The sequence below is a fragment of the Saccostrea cucullata genome, unplaced genomic scaffold (assembly GCF_032062105.1).
Source record: "Saccostrea cucullata isolate Sc308-1 unplaced genomic scaffold, CSIRO_AGI_Scuc_v1 ctg9773, whole genome shotgun sequence".
In the NCBI taxonomy this organism is placed as follows: Eukaryota; Metazoa; Mollusca; class Bivalvia; order Ostreida; family Ostreidae; genus Saccostrea; species Saccostrea cuccullata.
Genome location: NW_026929390.1, coordinates 22,714 through 38,086, shown reverse-complemented (window position 1 = coordinate 38,086; position 15,373 = coordinate 22,714). Strand labels below are relative to the sequence as shown.

At 33.8% G+C, this 15,373-nt stretch overlaps 3 protein-coding genes across 3 annotated transcripts; 1 reads left to right on the top strand and 2 right to left on the bottom strand.

Moving 5' to 3' along the window:
- The first annotated feature begins 154 nt into the window (after positions 1 to 154).
- Positions 155 to 14,938, top strand: LOC134280735 (uncharacterized). Its single transcript, XM_062763196.1, has 4 exons — positions 155 to 182; positions 1,146 to 1,255; positions 12,755 to 12,848; positions 14,096 to 14,938. Exons 1-4 carry the CDS (start codon positions 158 to 160, stop codon positions 14,320 to 14,322), a joined length of 456 nt encoding a protein of 151 aa, XP_062619180.1. The 5' UTR covers positions 155 to 157; the 3' UTR covers positions 14,323 to 14,938.
- LOC134280734 (uncharacterized) lies at positions 3,806 to 5,648 on the bottom strand. The gene is made up of 2 exons (XM_062763194.1): positions 5,244 to 5,648; positions 3,806 to 5,090 (listed from the first exon to the last, which is right to left on the bottom strand). The coding sequence occupies exons 1-2, from the start codon at positions 5,541 to 5,543 to the stop codon at positions 4,326 to 4,328; spliced, it is 1,065 nt and encodes a 354-aa protein (XP_062619178.1). The 5' UTR covers positions 5,544 to 5,648; the 3' UTR covers positions 3,806 to 4,325.
- LOC134280737 (uncharacterized) lies at positions 5,658 to 10,779 on the bottom strand. Its single transcript, XM_062763199.1, has 6 exons — positions 10,561 to 10,779; positions 9,879 to 9,938; positions 9,452 to 9,535; positions 9,014 to 9,079; positions 8,195 to 8,296; positions 5,658 to 7,138 (listed from the first exon to the last, which is right to left on the bottom strand). Exons 1-6 carry the CDS (start codon positions 10,616 to 10,618, stop codon positions 5,658 to 5,660), a joined length of 1,851 nt encoding a protein of 616 aa, XP_062619183.1. The 5' UTR covers positions 10,619 to 10,779.
- Positions 14,939 to 15,373: the final 435 nt, after the last annotated feature.

Sequence of the window (15,373 nt, the reverse complement as noted above, 5' to 3'; positions counted from 1 at the left end):
ATGTTATTTCCTCTTAATTAGCTCATTATAATATTGCTAGAACTAACTCAATATCTTTTTTCGCCTGATCTTTTTTGCTATATTTATGCATCTAACTGTAAGCTTCCCTGTTGTTCTGCTAACGGTGCCATTTTTCATTTTTGATATAGATACTGAAATGAGAACAGGATATGAATCAGATGGTATTTACACGGCTGTTTTTGGATTTTTTTCTCAACTTCCTCTTGCATTACAAAAGCCATTATATGCATTCTCTTACAAACTTTTATAAATAAGTTGTAGTATATGGAATATATTTAAAGGAATCTATCTCTTTTTGTATCAGTATCATCTTATATTAACTTTTGTCAGCACGAACAAGCATGATTTCCCATATAATTTGCACGTACCCCCTTTTTCTGTGTATTTTAGAGAGCACTTGTGGTGTATATGGTGATTTGCACATTAAAATATTTACCTCATGATTAAATTGATCTGGAGTTTTATGAAATGCAGAAGTACAATTGTTAATTGAAATATCAGTCACAGCATTCATTGCTTTATATTCATCTACCACAAACTGGCATTCATATCTTATCGTACGTAGAGTATCCAACTAGACTTGTATAACATTCCACAACGATGCTTGCATGGCCTGAAAAAATATGTGGAGCACTTTATACTGTATAAGAAGCACAAATATAAGAGTGATCTGTCATCATTTCTTGTATATTTGTCAATAATTTTATTTTAAATTTCTAAGATTTAACTATAACTAATACTTCCATATTTTATATGTAATGCTCTGTAGAATTAACTTATTTCTCGATCCTTTTCCTTACATAGCTTGGAATACATGAATTTAATAAATCATTCATCAATGTAATAAATTGGTCATTTTGCCCATATTGAGATATATTGATAACCTGGTACTGTATTGATTTTAAATATTCAGCATCTCTTGCAATTATTTTAAAAGGCTTGAGACATTTTCGAAGGGGAAAAGCATTCATTCCAAATGTATTGATTAGAATGATCAGCAAATGGCCTTATAAACAATAAAACTTGTCATAAAACTATATTCAGTATTCTAAGAGAATTTGAAAAGTTAGATGTGTGAAGACACAAAACCTTGAGATATTTTGACACAAACATGACTTTTTCAGAGGGTGTGATGCCTGGGGGACGTCCGATGGAGGGGAGAAGTAGACCCCGACTGTCTAACGGAGACATCCAGCCCAGTATGTATGACAACGAGGAGGACCGCTTCAAAGAGGTGACTGATATATTACCTTAGAGAACACTGTAGGCAATATATTAAGTGAGCGTCTCAGAGAAAACCATGCAAAACATTCCACAAGCAAGGTTTATGTATTGATATCAATTTTTGTGTGCAATATAGTATTGATATACCATTAAAATTGCCACATGTATTTTTTTCATTGTTGCCTTAGTTCACGAGTTACAGGCATGTTACTAAAAATAGAACTTGTAGTCAAATTAGGAGCTAAAAATCATGGAATCTAGTCATATTTGAGGAAGTCTCAACAAATTATGACATTTCAAACATTGAAACTAATTGATAGGCATAAAAGTATGTTGCCTATAGTATCATACAGGATAGTAAAATTTATTCAGAACTTATCCAGTCTAAGTGCAAAAAGGTCACAAATCGTCCAAAGTTCACATTTCCAAAAAAATTCAATTTTTATGAACTTTCAAATGACTTTTACAGGGTCCGTAAACGCTGCAATTTATTTTATTGCAATTTCACCTTAAAGTACAGACCATAATTAGGAAAATATAAAAAATCTATCTTTGGACTCTTCCAAGTAGGATAGATATGACGTCACGAACAATGCTATATTTTGACATACTACAAATCATGGTTTTACAGGGGAAAGTTTTAGTTTGCCTATTTATAAATATTTTTTTGAAAAATGTAATTTTTGTGTGCAATGTAGTATTGATATACCATTGAATTTGCCACATTTTTTTTTTATTTTTGCCTCCGTTCACGAGTTAGAGGCATGTTACTAAAAATAGAACTTGTCAATTAGAAGCTTTAAATCATGGAATCTAGACATATTTGAGCAAGTCTCATCAAATTATGACATTTCATGCATTGAAACTAATTGATAGGCATAAAAGTATGTTGCCTAGAGTATCATTCAGGATAGTAAAATTTAATTAGTACTTATCCAATCTAAGTGCAAAAAGGTCACAAATCGTCCAAAATTCAAATTTCCAAAAAAATTCAATATTTAGGTACTTTCAAATAACTTTTACAGGGTCTGTAAACGCTGCAATTTGTTTAATTGTAATAACACATTGAAGTACATACCATAATTAAAAAAATATAAAAAATCTGTCGTAGGACTTTTTCAAATAGCATAGGTATGACGTCATGCTTTAATTTGACGTTTTGCAAATCATACCAGTAATGAAAATGGTTAAAATAGCTCATATCTAGTATTCATAAATAAGCTCAAAATGTTTCAGCATGTCACTTTATAATATTTCAGAACAAACAGGACAACTATAACACAATTCTATGTAAAAAGGACTAAAACATTTTAATACAGAACATATATGTTGTCATAGGTAACGATATTATCTTGGTATATTTTTTCTTTGAAAATAGCAAATGGTCGGTTACTTATTTGAACAGAAAAAGTTAAAGTTAATCATATTAATAAACATTTTTTTATATACAAAATGCAAAGTGTTTAAAAATTGTAAGAAATGTATTTTTGCCATGTAAAAATAAAGAATATGTTGCCATGGAAATACCATATTCTTGGAGTTCTATCATTTACTTTGAAAAGGATGAAAATTAGTTTACTAATTCATTACACTTAAATCAGAAAATCAAGAAAAGTCTTATACAGTCGCACCTGCTGTAACGGCCACCCTTAATCAGCGGCCACTCCTCATGAGCGGCCAGTTTCAATCCCGCCCGTTCATTTTTTCACTATATTTTAACTGATTTAAGCGGCCACCTGTCTAACGCGGCCAGTGGCCAGTGTTTTTAGTTCCCGTGCGGTCAACATGCCTGTTTTCAGCGGCCATTTTGTCTGTTTTGTCACATGACTTCCGTCTGGGCACGTGACCTCGTATCCTTGAGAAGCCAAACATGAACAGCTGATAATGAAGTAATTACCGATAATTTCGAGTGTAATTTGAATTCTGTCAGGATTTAATGATTTAATTAATATGATTAAATTATTAAATTATTTATTGTTTACAATTTTTTTTTACTCTTTATTTACGAAAGTAAGTTGATGAACAGCTGTTGAATATGTCACAGTTCATAATATTAACTCAACACATAATAATATTTTACAATTTCGTCTGAGGTTATCAAGTCAAGTGGTCAGTCTCGAGCTATAACCCTATATAATACAAATCTAGAAAAATAAAAAATAAAAAGCTTTGCACAGCATCAGGGAAATGCTACATGTATTTTGTTAGAACATTTCATGATTTTGTGTGATGTAAATTCTATTCCTATTTAGCTGTTAAAATTAAAATTACCAACACAAAACAACAACAACAACAACAAAAAAACAATTATAATAGATTTCTTTCCTAAATTCATGTAAAATGAAATGCAGAAAAAGGATCTCATTTGACTTAAAACTTCCTAGTTTTTTAATATGTTAAAATAGTGGATTTGGATACATTTGAAAATAAATATACAACTGTGGTCGCAATTTTTTATTCCATGGTTTGAAACCTGGAATAAGAGGCCACCTGTCTTATGTGGCCAATTTGTCGTTCTCCCACAAGTGGCCTCTTAAAACAGGTTTGACTGTATTTACAAACATTTAAAATTAAAAATGGTTTACAAATAAACATTGGTGTACAAAAACAAAGAAAATTATGCAAATGTTGCCATGGAAACATAATTTTTTATAAACATTTTTTTTTCAATTTTTCTGACATATTCAGGCAAGCTAGACTTCGAATACTATGGGAATACTTTAGATCGTTACCTTTGCTAATACACATATATATAAATATATATCTGACTTTAAGCAACTATTATTTGTGTTGTGAAGGAGATACAAAACTTGAAAGAACAATTTTTACTAACATAGCATGAAAGCTACCATAGAAATGTTTACCAATTGGTTACCAAACAAAACAAAATTTTAAATATCTAGTGTTTAAATTGGAAATACAAATATGCTAATAATATTCATATGCTAAGTGCATTTCACGAAATGCTGGAATTGGTATTTGTATCTTGAGAAATATCTTACACTATTTGAATAAATTTGCAAAATATTCACTTTTCACACCTACAAATTTATCAGAAAGGTTGCCATGGATGCACAAAATTATGTATTTACAGCATTCAACACATTTTCATACATAGCTGATAAAGTCTGATGATGTTCTTCTGCCTTGAGATTCATGACAATTTCTTGGAGATGTTCATCATTCACAATGCTCTCTGTATCCACTAATTCAACTGAAAAATCTGTACGTCCCTCTCTGACTTTGCACTGTTTCTTCTTATTATTTATGTAAGATGCAAACAAGTTTCTTAGCTGATTTGCAGTCAGCCACTCATGTGGCCTGAAGAGGCGACAACCATTTTCATCGGAAGCTTTTTTAAGTTCTCCACTTAAGGCTGCGTAGTTAGGGCGTTTTCCTGTCTTCTCACAGTTTTCAAAAATCTGCTTTACATAGTCTTTTACATTTAGCGAGAACCTGAGGCATTTACTTACAGATTTTAATGCCCACCCTCCTGAACTTTGGGAACAGGTATCATCACTGTGAGAGGTTACTGTCTCACAGATGTGAGTGTATTTGTCGCGAATGGCCGAACACTTCTCAGCCCAGATTCTTATTCCAGAATCAATCCCAGTTTCCTCTGCTTTTCTGTACAGGTGGTTCCCCAGAGCAAGATGTTTCTCGAGATTGGCAGACCTCAGATATTGTTTCTGACAAGAGGGATCTGGACAGGCATACAATTCATTTTCCAGTTGTGTCTGATCCTGGTCCTGCTCATCGACAGCTTCACTTCTGTTGTTAGGGTTTCTTTTTCTCACACAAACTTGTCCAGTATCAACTGCATGTGACGGAAATTCTTCTAAAACCTATACCAGAAAAAATCCATAATCCATTAGTAATACTTAACTGAAAGAATAGCATTTCTACTGTATATTGTAGAATTTAAAAAAAACAACTATTAAGATAATTTGTGTAAATCCATACAAAAGTGATTATAGATTTGTAATTATGACAAGTACCTGGAAACCTTTCATTTCTCTCACATCAAGATGTTGATTTTTCAGGGGTTTTGTCTCAATGAGTCTTCCACAACCAACCTGGTATGCCTTTCTCCCAATTATTGAATCCATGTTAAATTCGAAGTTGTTCAGAAGGCTGACTTGAGGGATTTTGGATTTTATTTTTGGTTCCTCTGCATTGTCAATGGAGATAACACAGGCTTTAGTTCCTTTCAATCCATGATTGCTTTCTAAAGCTCTCTTCAAGTCTGAGGCAGACAGAACATCATTTCCTTCATCCAGATATCGGGCCACATGCATTCGACAGGAACCAGTTTTGCTGTCACAAAGATCTTTCCCAGATTGCGCTTCACTGAAGTTGAACTCTTTGATGGTAATAGGAAAATGGCAGTAATTCTGACTGACAAATGAAATTCATGGTGTACAGTGGTAGCATCCAGCATTGTCTGTCTTTAGGAAGATCTCTTGAAGGTTTGGAAATTGCTCTGACAGAGTTGGAAGGAGGTGCATAATGATATGAGCAACAGAAAACCAACCTTGATTTCCATTCTCGAGGATATGGATAAAGGTGTTCAAGTCGTAATGGTCTGGCAAGGTGCTAGCTGTTGCTTCAGGGTCACTCCTCTGGGTAATTAAACAGGATATATGCCAACTAATCCCCCTCTTTCCAAAGAAATTTGACTGTGTTTCTCTGTACTGGAGAGGAAGGAATTTCATGGCCCAATCCATTATAAGTAGTCCTTGGTTTAGGTCAAGGTGTTGTAAGACATCTGATCTTGCAAAGTCTTGATGAACAGTTCTGAGAAGATGAGCCTTCCAGTCCTTGATGGCTTTTGTGGTCATGACAATTTCATGCTGCAATTCCTCCATCAAATCCTCAGATGGTATTTGAACTGTTTCCATGGCTTCCTTGATGCATTCTGTAAGTTTGTCTGTCAAAACACAATAAGAGCAAGTGTCTGAATGTTCATGGTCACAATTACTTGAAAAGCATGTGTCTGCTGGATCACTCAGGGCATATATTGTACAATGATCACTGCATGATGAACTTCTGCTAAAATGACTCTTTGCATCAAATTTCAAATGCTGATTACAGATGTTGATCATGTCAATCAGATTCTCTTTTTTCTCTGTCTCCATTCCGTATTCACCAAGTCGTGTCACAACCGTGTGTAATGACTCCATGGCATCAATTCCAAGGGCTGTGGTGTTGTCAAGTCCATGCATTGCTTTCCTTTTTGATGCTTGACAGGCTTTGAGGATTCTGTACAATGAAGCACGGCTAAAAGTTTGGAAATCTGATTCCTTGCAATACTCTTGATAGTTTGCAATGATTCTGGCACTCACAGCATTTCTGATGACCTTTGGAATCTGCACCTTTTCTCCACTTGACAAATGTAGCTGTGTGGCACCAAAACCAAGAACCTGGGAAACTGAGGGCATAGATACATATTCAATAAAATGCAGCAGTTTTGGTCTGGTCAGACGTACTCTGTATATCTTTGGTGGATTCAGCATTTGTCCTGGTCCTATGACTGAGGCATGTTTTCTAGCTGCATCAATTTTGGACTGTGTAAGAGATGGTATAAGCTGAAGAAGCTTTTGCTTTGTAAAGTTGTTTACAAACAATGACAGGATCTGCTGTTGTGTTTTTCTGTCTGATGTGGCATGATAGGCATCTATCAACTGTTTTGTGGCTTTGTCTATTTCTTTGCTCTCATTTTCAGATGTTGGACAGATTTTGGCAAGAATGGTGTCTTCTTGTCCTGGGGCAATGATGGACAGAACTATCATTACAGCTTCTTTAGCCTTGCTGATATAGTAATACTTTGCAGACTTCGCTAATTCAGACCAAGGTCTTGTAAGCTGGGACTTTAGAGGTTGAAACTGATCTCCTGAAAGCAAAATAGTCATTGTTAGGATATAGAATGTAATTTGTTATATAAGGAGAGTAATCCTCTACTGGAATTCACAAACTAGAGGCCCATGGGCCACATCATTCATCTAGGTCAATATGGCCCTACTGTTCTTTATCAGCAGATTTCTTCTCCTACACATTCATATGTAAAGCTTTGATCACATTAGCCACACCCTCCCCCAGGGTTCATGTTTTAAATGAAATTGAACCTTCACTACCTGAGGATACTTTCATATTCATATGACTCATAATGGCTTTGCTATTCTTGATTACAAATTCTTTTTTGTCCGCCACCCTACCCTGGGGAGGGGGGGATAATTTGAACAAACTTGATTCTACTCTACACTACATTCATTGACATGGATGCTTCTGACTGACTGATCATGACTTTGTTCTTAATGAGAATAAACTCAAACTCAGTTACTCAGATGTATAATTTTTTTCCATATTCCAAAGTACATATCTTTATCAAAAAATTACCAAAAAATAACTTAAATGTGCATACGATAATAAGAGTGCCATTGCCCTTACCCATTTAAAACACCAGTTATCGCCTGTGGCTGTGTTTATACACTAATTAGTGACCAATTACCTGTTATACAGCTTTTCTCACCTATTGCGGTCCTATCGGTGTATCAAAGTGATATGTTTTGTTTGTGTGTATTTTTTAAAATAAATCAATCAAGTACAATAAATCATTTTCATTGAACTCGATGTTTTTAAACATGCACTCAAAGCGTAATAAAAAACATTGGGGTTTAAAAGAAAATTAACAGACTTGTATTTACAATTTTACCGAGTACCCGATTACTTGATCCAAAAAACGTCCGAGTAACTGATTATCAAATATTGACCGATTAACATCTCTCTCTCTCTCTCTCTCTGTCTCTCTCTCTCTCTCTCTCTCTCTCTCTCTATATATATATATATATATATATATATGTATATATATTTTGTATGTAAAAACTTGATCCCCCATTGAAGCCCTATCCTACCTGGGGGGTCATGATTTGCATGTAATAACTCTTCTTACCTGCAAGTCTCTGCAAAGCTTCATTTAGTTTTTCTTTCGGTGTTTTGTTCTTTTCATACCAGTCCTGAGAAGAAGGTAGGGATGGGGTACAGGAACCTGTGGCTGGAAAGAAAAATTAATTGTTAAATTAATTAGTTTTATACTACAATGCCAACTAGAAGCAAGTAAGACAAAATGTGTAAATGCTACAAGAGGATGCTTCCAAATCCATATTACTAAATCATCGCTTAACTATTGTTATCAAGATTTTAAGATGTGGCCCCATCCTACCCCTGGGGGGTCATGATTTGAACAAACGCTGTGAGTATACGTATGAGCCACATTGGATCAAGGGTAGAGAAGATGAGCTATGGAGAAGGATTTTTTATGTAACTTTGCTATGACCTTGACTTTAGACCTAAAAACATGGTTCAATGTCACTGCACACCTTTTACCCAAAGGCAATCTTTGGGTGAAGTATATTAGCCCCACTGGAACAAGGGTAGAGAAGATATGCTCTAGAGAAAGATTTTTCATATAATTTTGCTATTACCTTGACCTTAGGCTTAGACCTAGAAACATGGTTCAAGGTCATTGAACACCTTTAACTGATTGGGCCAAGGACACCTTTAAATGATTGGGCCAAGGACTAGGAGAGAGAAGATATGCTCCGGACAAGGGATCTGGGATGGACAGATGGACGGATGGATGGAAGGACAGGCAGACTGATCACTATGGGGTGCCCACAGAGTGGGGCCCTAATAAATTGAAGTAATATAGTACACTAAATAAAATACTAAGTTTACATGTAAGTGATTTCTGGCAGTATCAAATACTCACAGGAAATCTCAAACTCCATGTCTGTAGTTAAACTCCCTGTGAAAATTTCTTGTGAACATGGTACACCTATAATGAATTGATCATGTAATATCGAATGAATACAGTATATTGATAGAATAAAGTTAATATATTCTCTTGATTCTACTTTTACTGCAATCAGATATGACTTTGGATAAGAATGAATTTAACTAAATAAACTTAACCCTTAAAAAATCATGGTCAATTGTCATAATGATAAGTCAGATTTTGCACAGATTATATGTCTAGCCTTGCTATTTATATTTTATTTTAATTTACGATAATTACTTTGAAACAAAAATTTAATCGTTCTGACTTATTGTGGCATTATAGAGTTAGTTACATGTACCTCTATGACCATATTGATGGCTTTTTTACATTGGTAAGATGTACTATTTTCATTCATACAAGTATACATACTGTCTTTATCCTGAATCTCAAATGCCATTCCTTGTTCATTTTCAACAATTTGGGTATCCACCAAGTGCGACTGTAGACATTCACCTAATGAAATGAACCAAATTCATTCAATTTCCTTACATTTATGCTATAAATTTACTTTATAAGTGGTTTAAATTTATAGAGATTATAAATGATAAATGGATCAAAGCACAGATTATTGTATATGATATCTTCTGAATTTGCCAGACATACTTTCCTGTATTATTAAAACAATAGATCTTGAGAACTTTATAGTAAATTTTCATTGGAATACAATTAGATGTCCAAAATAAAGTCATGTAGTCTACTTACAAAGTAATTTCCAGAAAGAATGGCAAGAATGATGATAACACAATAGTGAATAATCACATACATTATCAACATAAAACAATGAAAAATATTTTACCTTGAATTTTTGACTGTGTGCATTTGCCTCTAATTGTTGTACAAATTTGTTCACACCACTCTGAAAGTAAAATAATGTGATCTTCTAAATATGTACTTTTTTTTAATAAAAAAAAATTCAATTTGTCAGGAATGGCACAAGTTGCATGCCATTGTGCAATAATGTACTAAACTAGCAAGGTATATTGCATACCATATACATGCTATATTGCATATCATATACATGCAGCACTGAAGTTTCAGAATTTCATGAGTTTTATAAAAAATGTCCAAGTACTTTCTACTTAACAAAGGATTTTGTCTTATATGTATAAAATCATTAAGCAAAGAACCCTTTGTCATTCTCAATTTTTTTTCCTAAAATTTCAGGCTCATAGAAAGCAATTTCAGTTGGGGGAAAGGGGAGCAAGGCCAATCAGTTTGAGTTGGGGGCACTATCAATTAACAAAAATTTCTTGAACAGGCTAAAAAAAAGTCATCAGTTGTGAGGGGTCACATGTATATATATATAGTAGCTAATTTTTCTACAGTATTCTATACATGGGGAAAATTATTTCCTAGTAATAACCCCCCCCCCCCCATGGCCATGCATTTAGAATCTGAAAATTGGTTACATGTATCTCTGTGCAATATGCATATTAGCTAGCTAATGTATAGTTAACAAATATAATATTAGTAATTACCAAGTTCTTCCACAAACTCTAAATTGTAAGATGGAGAGACATTCTTCTTATGTTCCATTGAGCACCTCTTGCATATTGCTACAAGACAAGTAAATAATGCACATTATGTCAAAGTACAAGTACACTCTTTTAAACAGAACTTAATTTAAGGCATATACACATCACTATTTTTAAATTCAATTCCATTAAATTTCCTAAGCTTAACATATGTATTATAAATAGTGATCACCTGTTGTACACAGTTTTTATAGATAATATTTTATTATATAGCTTTCAATGAGTGTCTTAATTTAGATTACAACATTTAATGCAGTTTCCAATAATGGGCCTAAATGACAATCTCCTTTTTTCATTTAAAAAAATTATAATGGTTTATGTAATTTTCAAATAAATTTCTAACATACCATATAAGTCTTTTTACTTGCATGCAGTGATCTGTTTGTAAATCACTTGTCATTTTCTCAAATTACTTCATGTATAAGCTCTTTATTTTTCTTGAATTTATAATTATTTACTGTAGATTTATTCCACTCTTTCATTACATAATTCAATGCACTTTTAAAATAATCATTTATTGAAAAATTGATAACTAGGTTCACAATAATTATAACCAACCTGATCCTACTGGTAATATTTGTTTTGTCTTTAACCACAGTTCTTTGCACAACGTTGGACTGGCTCCTCTGTCTGCTTTTATCTTTCCCTGATGACTAGGATAAGAACAGGTTCGCCTGGGTCTTTTCCATCTTGCCCCCAACTCTTCACGGTGCTTTATGCATATTTTCATCGATAGAACGGTTTTATCAACCGTGAAATACCCACTTCGATATAATATTAACATATACTCAGGGCATTTTTGGGCATCATAAACATGCTTGTGTATAATTTCTGCACTTTGCAGAGAATATAGATGGTTCAAAATATCTCTGTCACATTCATAAATATGAAACATTTCGGCAAAATCACAATCAGATTCACCATCATGAAAGTCACACACAGGTGGTGCTTGCAAATGAACCTCCATTTCCAATTATAAATAAATCAAATCAACAATAAAAATAATGGAAGTCATTCTGGTTAAAATGATCTGACCACATAGATCTTAAAAGTTTAACCAAACTCATCATGATCACTGTTTTTGACCTCCATTTGACTTCCCTTCTCTTTTCTACCTCCTCTGCCTGGAGATTGCATTTAAGGGGAGGTAAATCTCATAATTTTTTTCATAGACACAAAACTTATCTACCCGATTTAAACAAGGAATATATTGATTTAACAAGTATTTATGGCCAGAAAATATTTTTTTTAATTAATTCAAAATTTTAGAAACGTTTAGGATCTAAATGTCTAAAATATAGATAAATTCAAGAATGACCTAGAATATGCTTATTCCATAAATGTATGGGTCAATGTTAATCAATTGTGCAGTAAACCTTGAGAGTCCAAAGATGGATTTTTTTCCAGATTTGATTTAGGTCTTCTAGTTTTATAATCTAGTAAAAAGGAGAAAATACAAGCGTTTACGGGTATATTTATACCTAATTCAAATTTGGCATTTTCTGAGGCATCTAGCAAAGGTGTAGATATGCCAGTTTTCTAAATTCTACCTAACCTTTATTAAAGCAGTACTGTCAAAGCAACTTTGTTTTATTGAAAGAATAAGACATAGATAACTTACATATAAATACAAAGTTTGTATGAATTGTTCTCTTATTTTCATATTTTGGTACTCAAAATATATCGTTTTTAGTATTTTTTTCACAATTTTCAAGGGATATTTGGGCCATTATATAAAATAGGTCAAAGCTAAAAATAGAACAACATTGAGGGGTAATTGAATTCAAAATTTGGACTTTCATGGGATGCTCTTCCAGTTTTATACCAGTTTTAAAATATTTGAGATGTAAGCTTGTGGACCATTTTTGCCATTTTGCATGGTTTTCTCTGAGACGCTCACTTAAATAAAGTGTCATATATTTACTGCAGTCATAGCTTATCAACCATAAATACCCATTTAGTCTTATAAAGCTTAATTTGTTTATCAATTTGCACTCAATTTTACCATCTGTAATGTTCAATTGAAATCTAACAACTATGTTGCCATTTGATCATCCCTTTACACTCTTTACTTATTATACTAAATATTCTGAAGATCAAAAATTGTTTCAAAATAATTTCAAATTGCTATTTTCAGAAAATCATGAGGAGGGAGGACAACTCCAGTAAATATTTCCAGGGAAAACGAGCCAGCCAGCTTCTCCAGTCTAACGAACCAATCAACAGATTCAGTATGTCTTGTCTCCTTCTTAACATTTCAGGATTTTATTTCTTAAACATTATTACCTTTTTAGCTCACCTGAGCTGAAGGCTCAAGTGAGCTTTTCTGATCACATTTTGTCCGTCGTCCGTCTGTCTGTAAACTTTTCACATTTTCCACTTCTTCTCAAGAACCAATGGACCAAATTTAACCAAACTTGGTACAAAGCATTCTTGGGTGAGGGGGAGTTTAAATTGTTATTAAATTGTTAAAATGAAGGGCTAGGTCCCTTTCCAAGGGGAGATAATCAAGAAAAGACAAAAATAGGATGGGGTCATTAAAAAATCTTCTTCTCAAGAACCACTGAGCCAGGAAAGCTGAAACTTATGTGGAAGCATCCTTGGGTAGTGTAGATATTAAATTGTTAAAATCATGACCCCCGCGGATAGGGCGGGGCCACAATAGGGAATGCAAGTTTTACATAGAAATATATAGAACAAATCTTTAAAAATCTTCTTCTCAAGAACCACTGGACCAGGAAAGCTGAAACTTATGTGGAAGCATCCTTGGGTAGTGTAGATATTAAATTGTTAAAATTATGACTCCTGCTGGTAGGGCGGGGCCACGATAGGGAATGCAAGTTTTACATAGAAATATATAGAACAAATCTTTAAAAATCTTCTTCTCAAGAACCACTGGACCAGGAAAGCTGAAACTTATGTGGAAGCATCCTTGGGTAGTGTAGATATTAAATTGTTAAAATCATGACCCCCGCGGATAGGGCGGGGCCACAATAGGGAATGCAAGTTTTACAAAGAAATATATAGAACAAATCTTTAAAAATCTCTCAAGAACCACTAGGCCAGGAAAGCTGAAACTTATGTGGAAGCATCCTTGGGTAGTGTAGATTCTAAAGTATTAGAATCATATAAGGGGAGGGGGTAGGGAGGGCACGATAGGTATAGCAAGAGGGGGAATCTGCTAAAGAACTGCATTCCCCAAGTTACTCAGGTGAGCGATGTGGCCCATGGGCCTCTTGTTTAAAAGAAATCAGATTCAAGACATATTTATAAGAGTAGGAAAGTTAGCAGTCATATGGCTGCAATGGCAATTAGGTAAGTAACATTAGTCCATATCCTGTTAAATGGAAAATGTTAAATAATGTTATGTATTAAATGAATAGAAAATTTAAATTCTTTATAGCAATTTGATAATAGAAAATAGGTATTTTAACAACACATTGACATTTCTGTTAAAGTAAGTAAATATCTCCTTTAGATATCAGTGAAGTAAAGGATGCGTACAGCTTGAAGAGTCCGCGAGGATCCATGACCAACGGTCACATGACAGAGGACCCAATGAGCTCCGGACTCCGGGCCGCTGCCGTCCACGGTCAGTTACTGCAGGAGGACGCCATGGTCCGAAAACCCACACGCTTAGATGCCCTGCCCGCTGTTAACACTAAAAAGGGCAAAAAGAAGAAAAATGGCCTCGGCCCCTTGTGATGAAGGTCCAATCTTATGTCACTCTAGAGATTAAGGGTTAAGATGCAATCTTTTTTTGTATTACAGACTTTTTACTTCTGTTTGACCCAACGTTTATTGCTGATAGTGGAATTTGGGTGATTTTTGTAAGGAGCTGATGTTAACCTCTCATAGGTGAAGTGATTTTAATTGTCATTCATTGAAATGTTTTAAAAGAAAAAGCAGGGAATAAAAAGATATATCACTGAGACACATTTAGTCAATGAAGTCATGTAAATATTATCAGCAATAGTCCTCTATTTTTATCCGAGTTTAAGTAAAATCAGTATTGTCATCTCTTCAGCTTGATGTAACTTTCTGATGTTCTTGCCAACTGTATCTTTTGTTTAAAGGTATCTTTCCTTATCATATACAATTGTACAGTAGCTAATGAAGTCAAAACTTCACTTCTAGGTATTGGATACCTACAGGTGATCTTGATTTTAAGATTGATCACTCATGGGTATAGAACAATGGGCATGTCTAAATATCTTATACAGGGTGTCAATGCATGTATCTCATGACATTTCCAGTATCATGTGATTAGTTACTGAGAAAATACATACAATACTTCTCCTGATAAAATTAAATGAACTTCATTAAGTTATGGTTATTTGCAATGTGTTCACAATTAGATGATTATGTTACTACTATCTAAAGAAATTATTCTTTGTATTTGAAGAAAGGTTTCAAAAATGTTATAACCCTGGTAACATCTTATTTTTTTAATGCGCAAGTGGTGCATGTGATAATTATTTTCTATATTTAGTAGTAGTATACATTGAAATTTTTGGCAATTCTTTAGTATGGTGTAGACAACTCAACTGTGATAATTAAATATTCCTTTTTTGTAATCACTGTTGATAAATATCAGACCTGGGAGTAAAGGCCATGAAATTGTCTTTCATAAAATGTATGAAATCCGTCCAAGACATTGTCGATTGTTGATCATTTCAAATTTTATTGAATCAGTTGTATAATTTTTACAGAAACATTAGTTTATTGATGAGTCAATGATATGTACATTTGTATT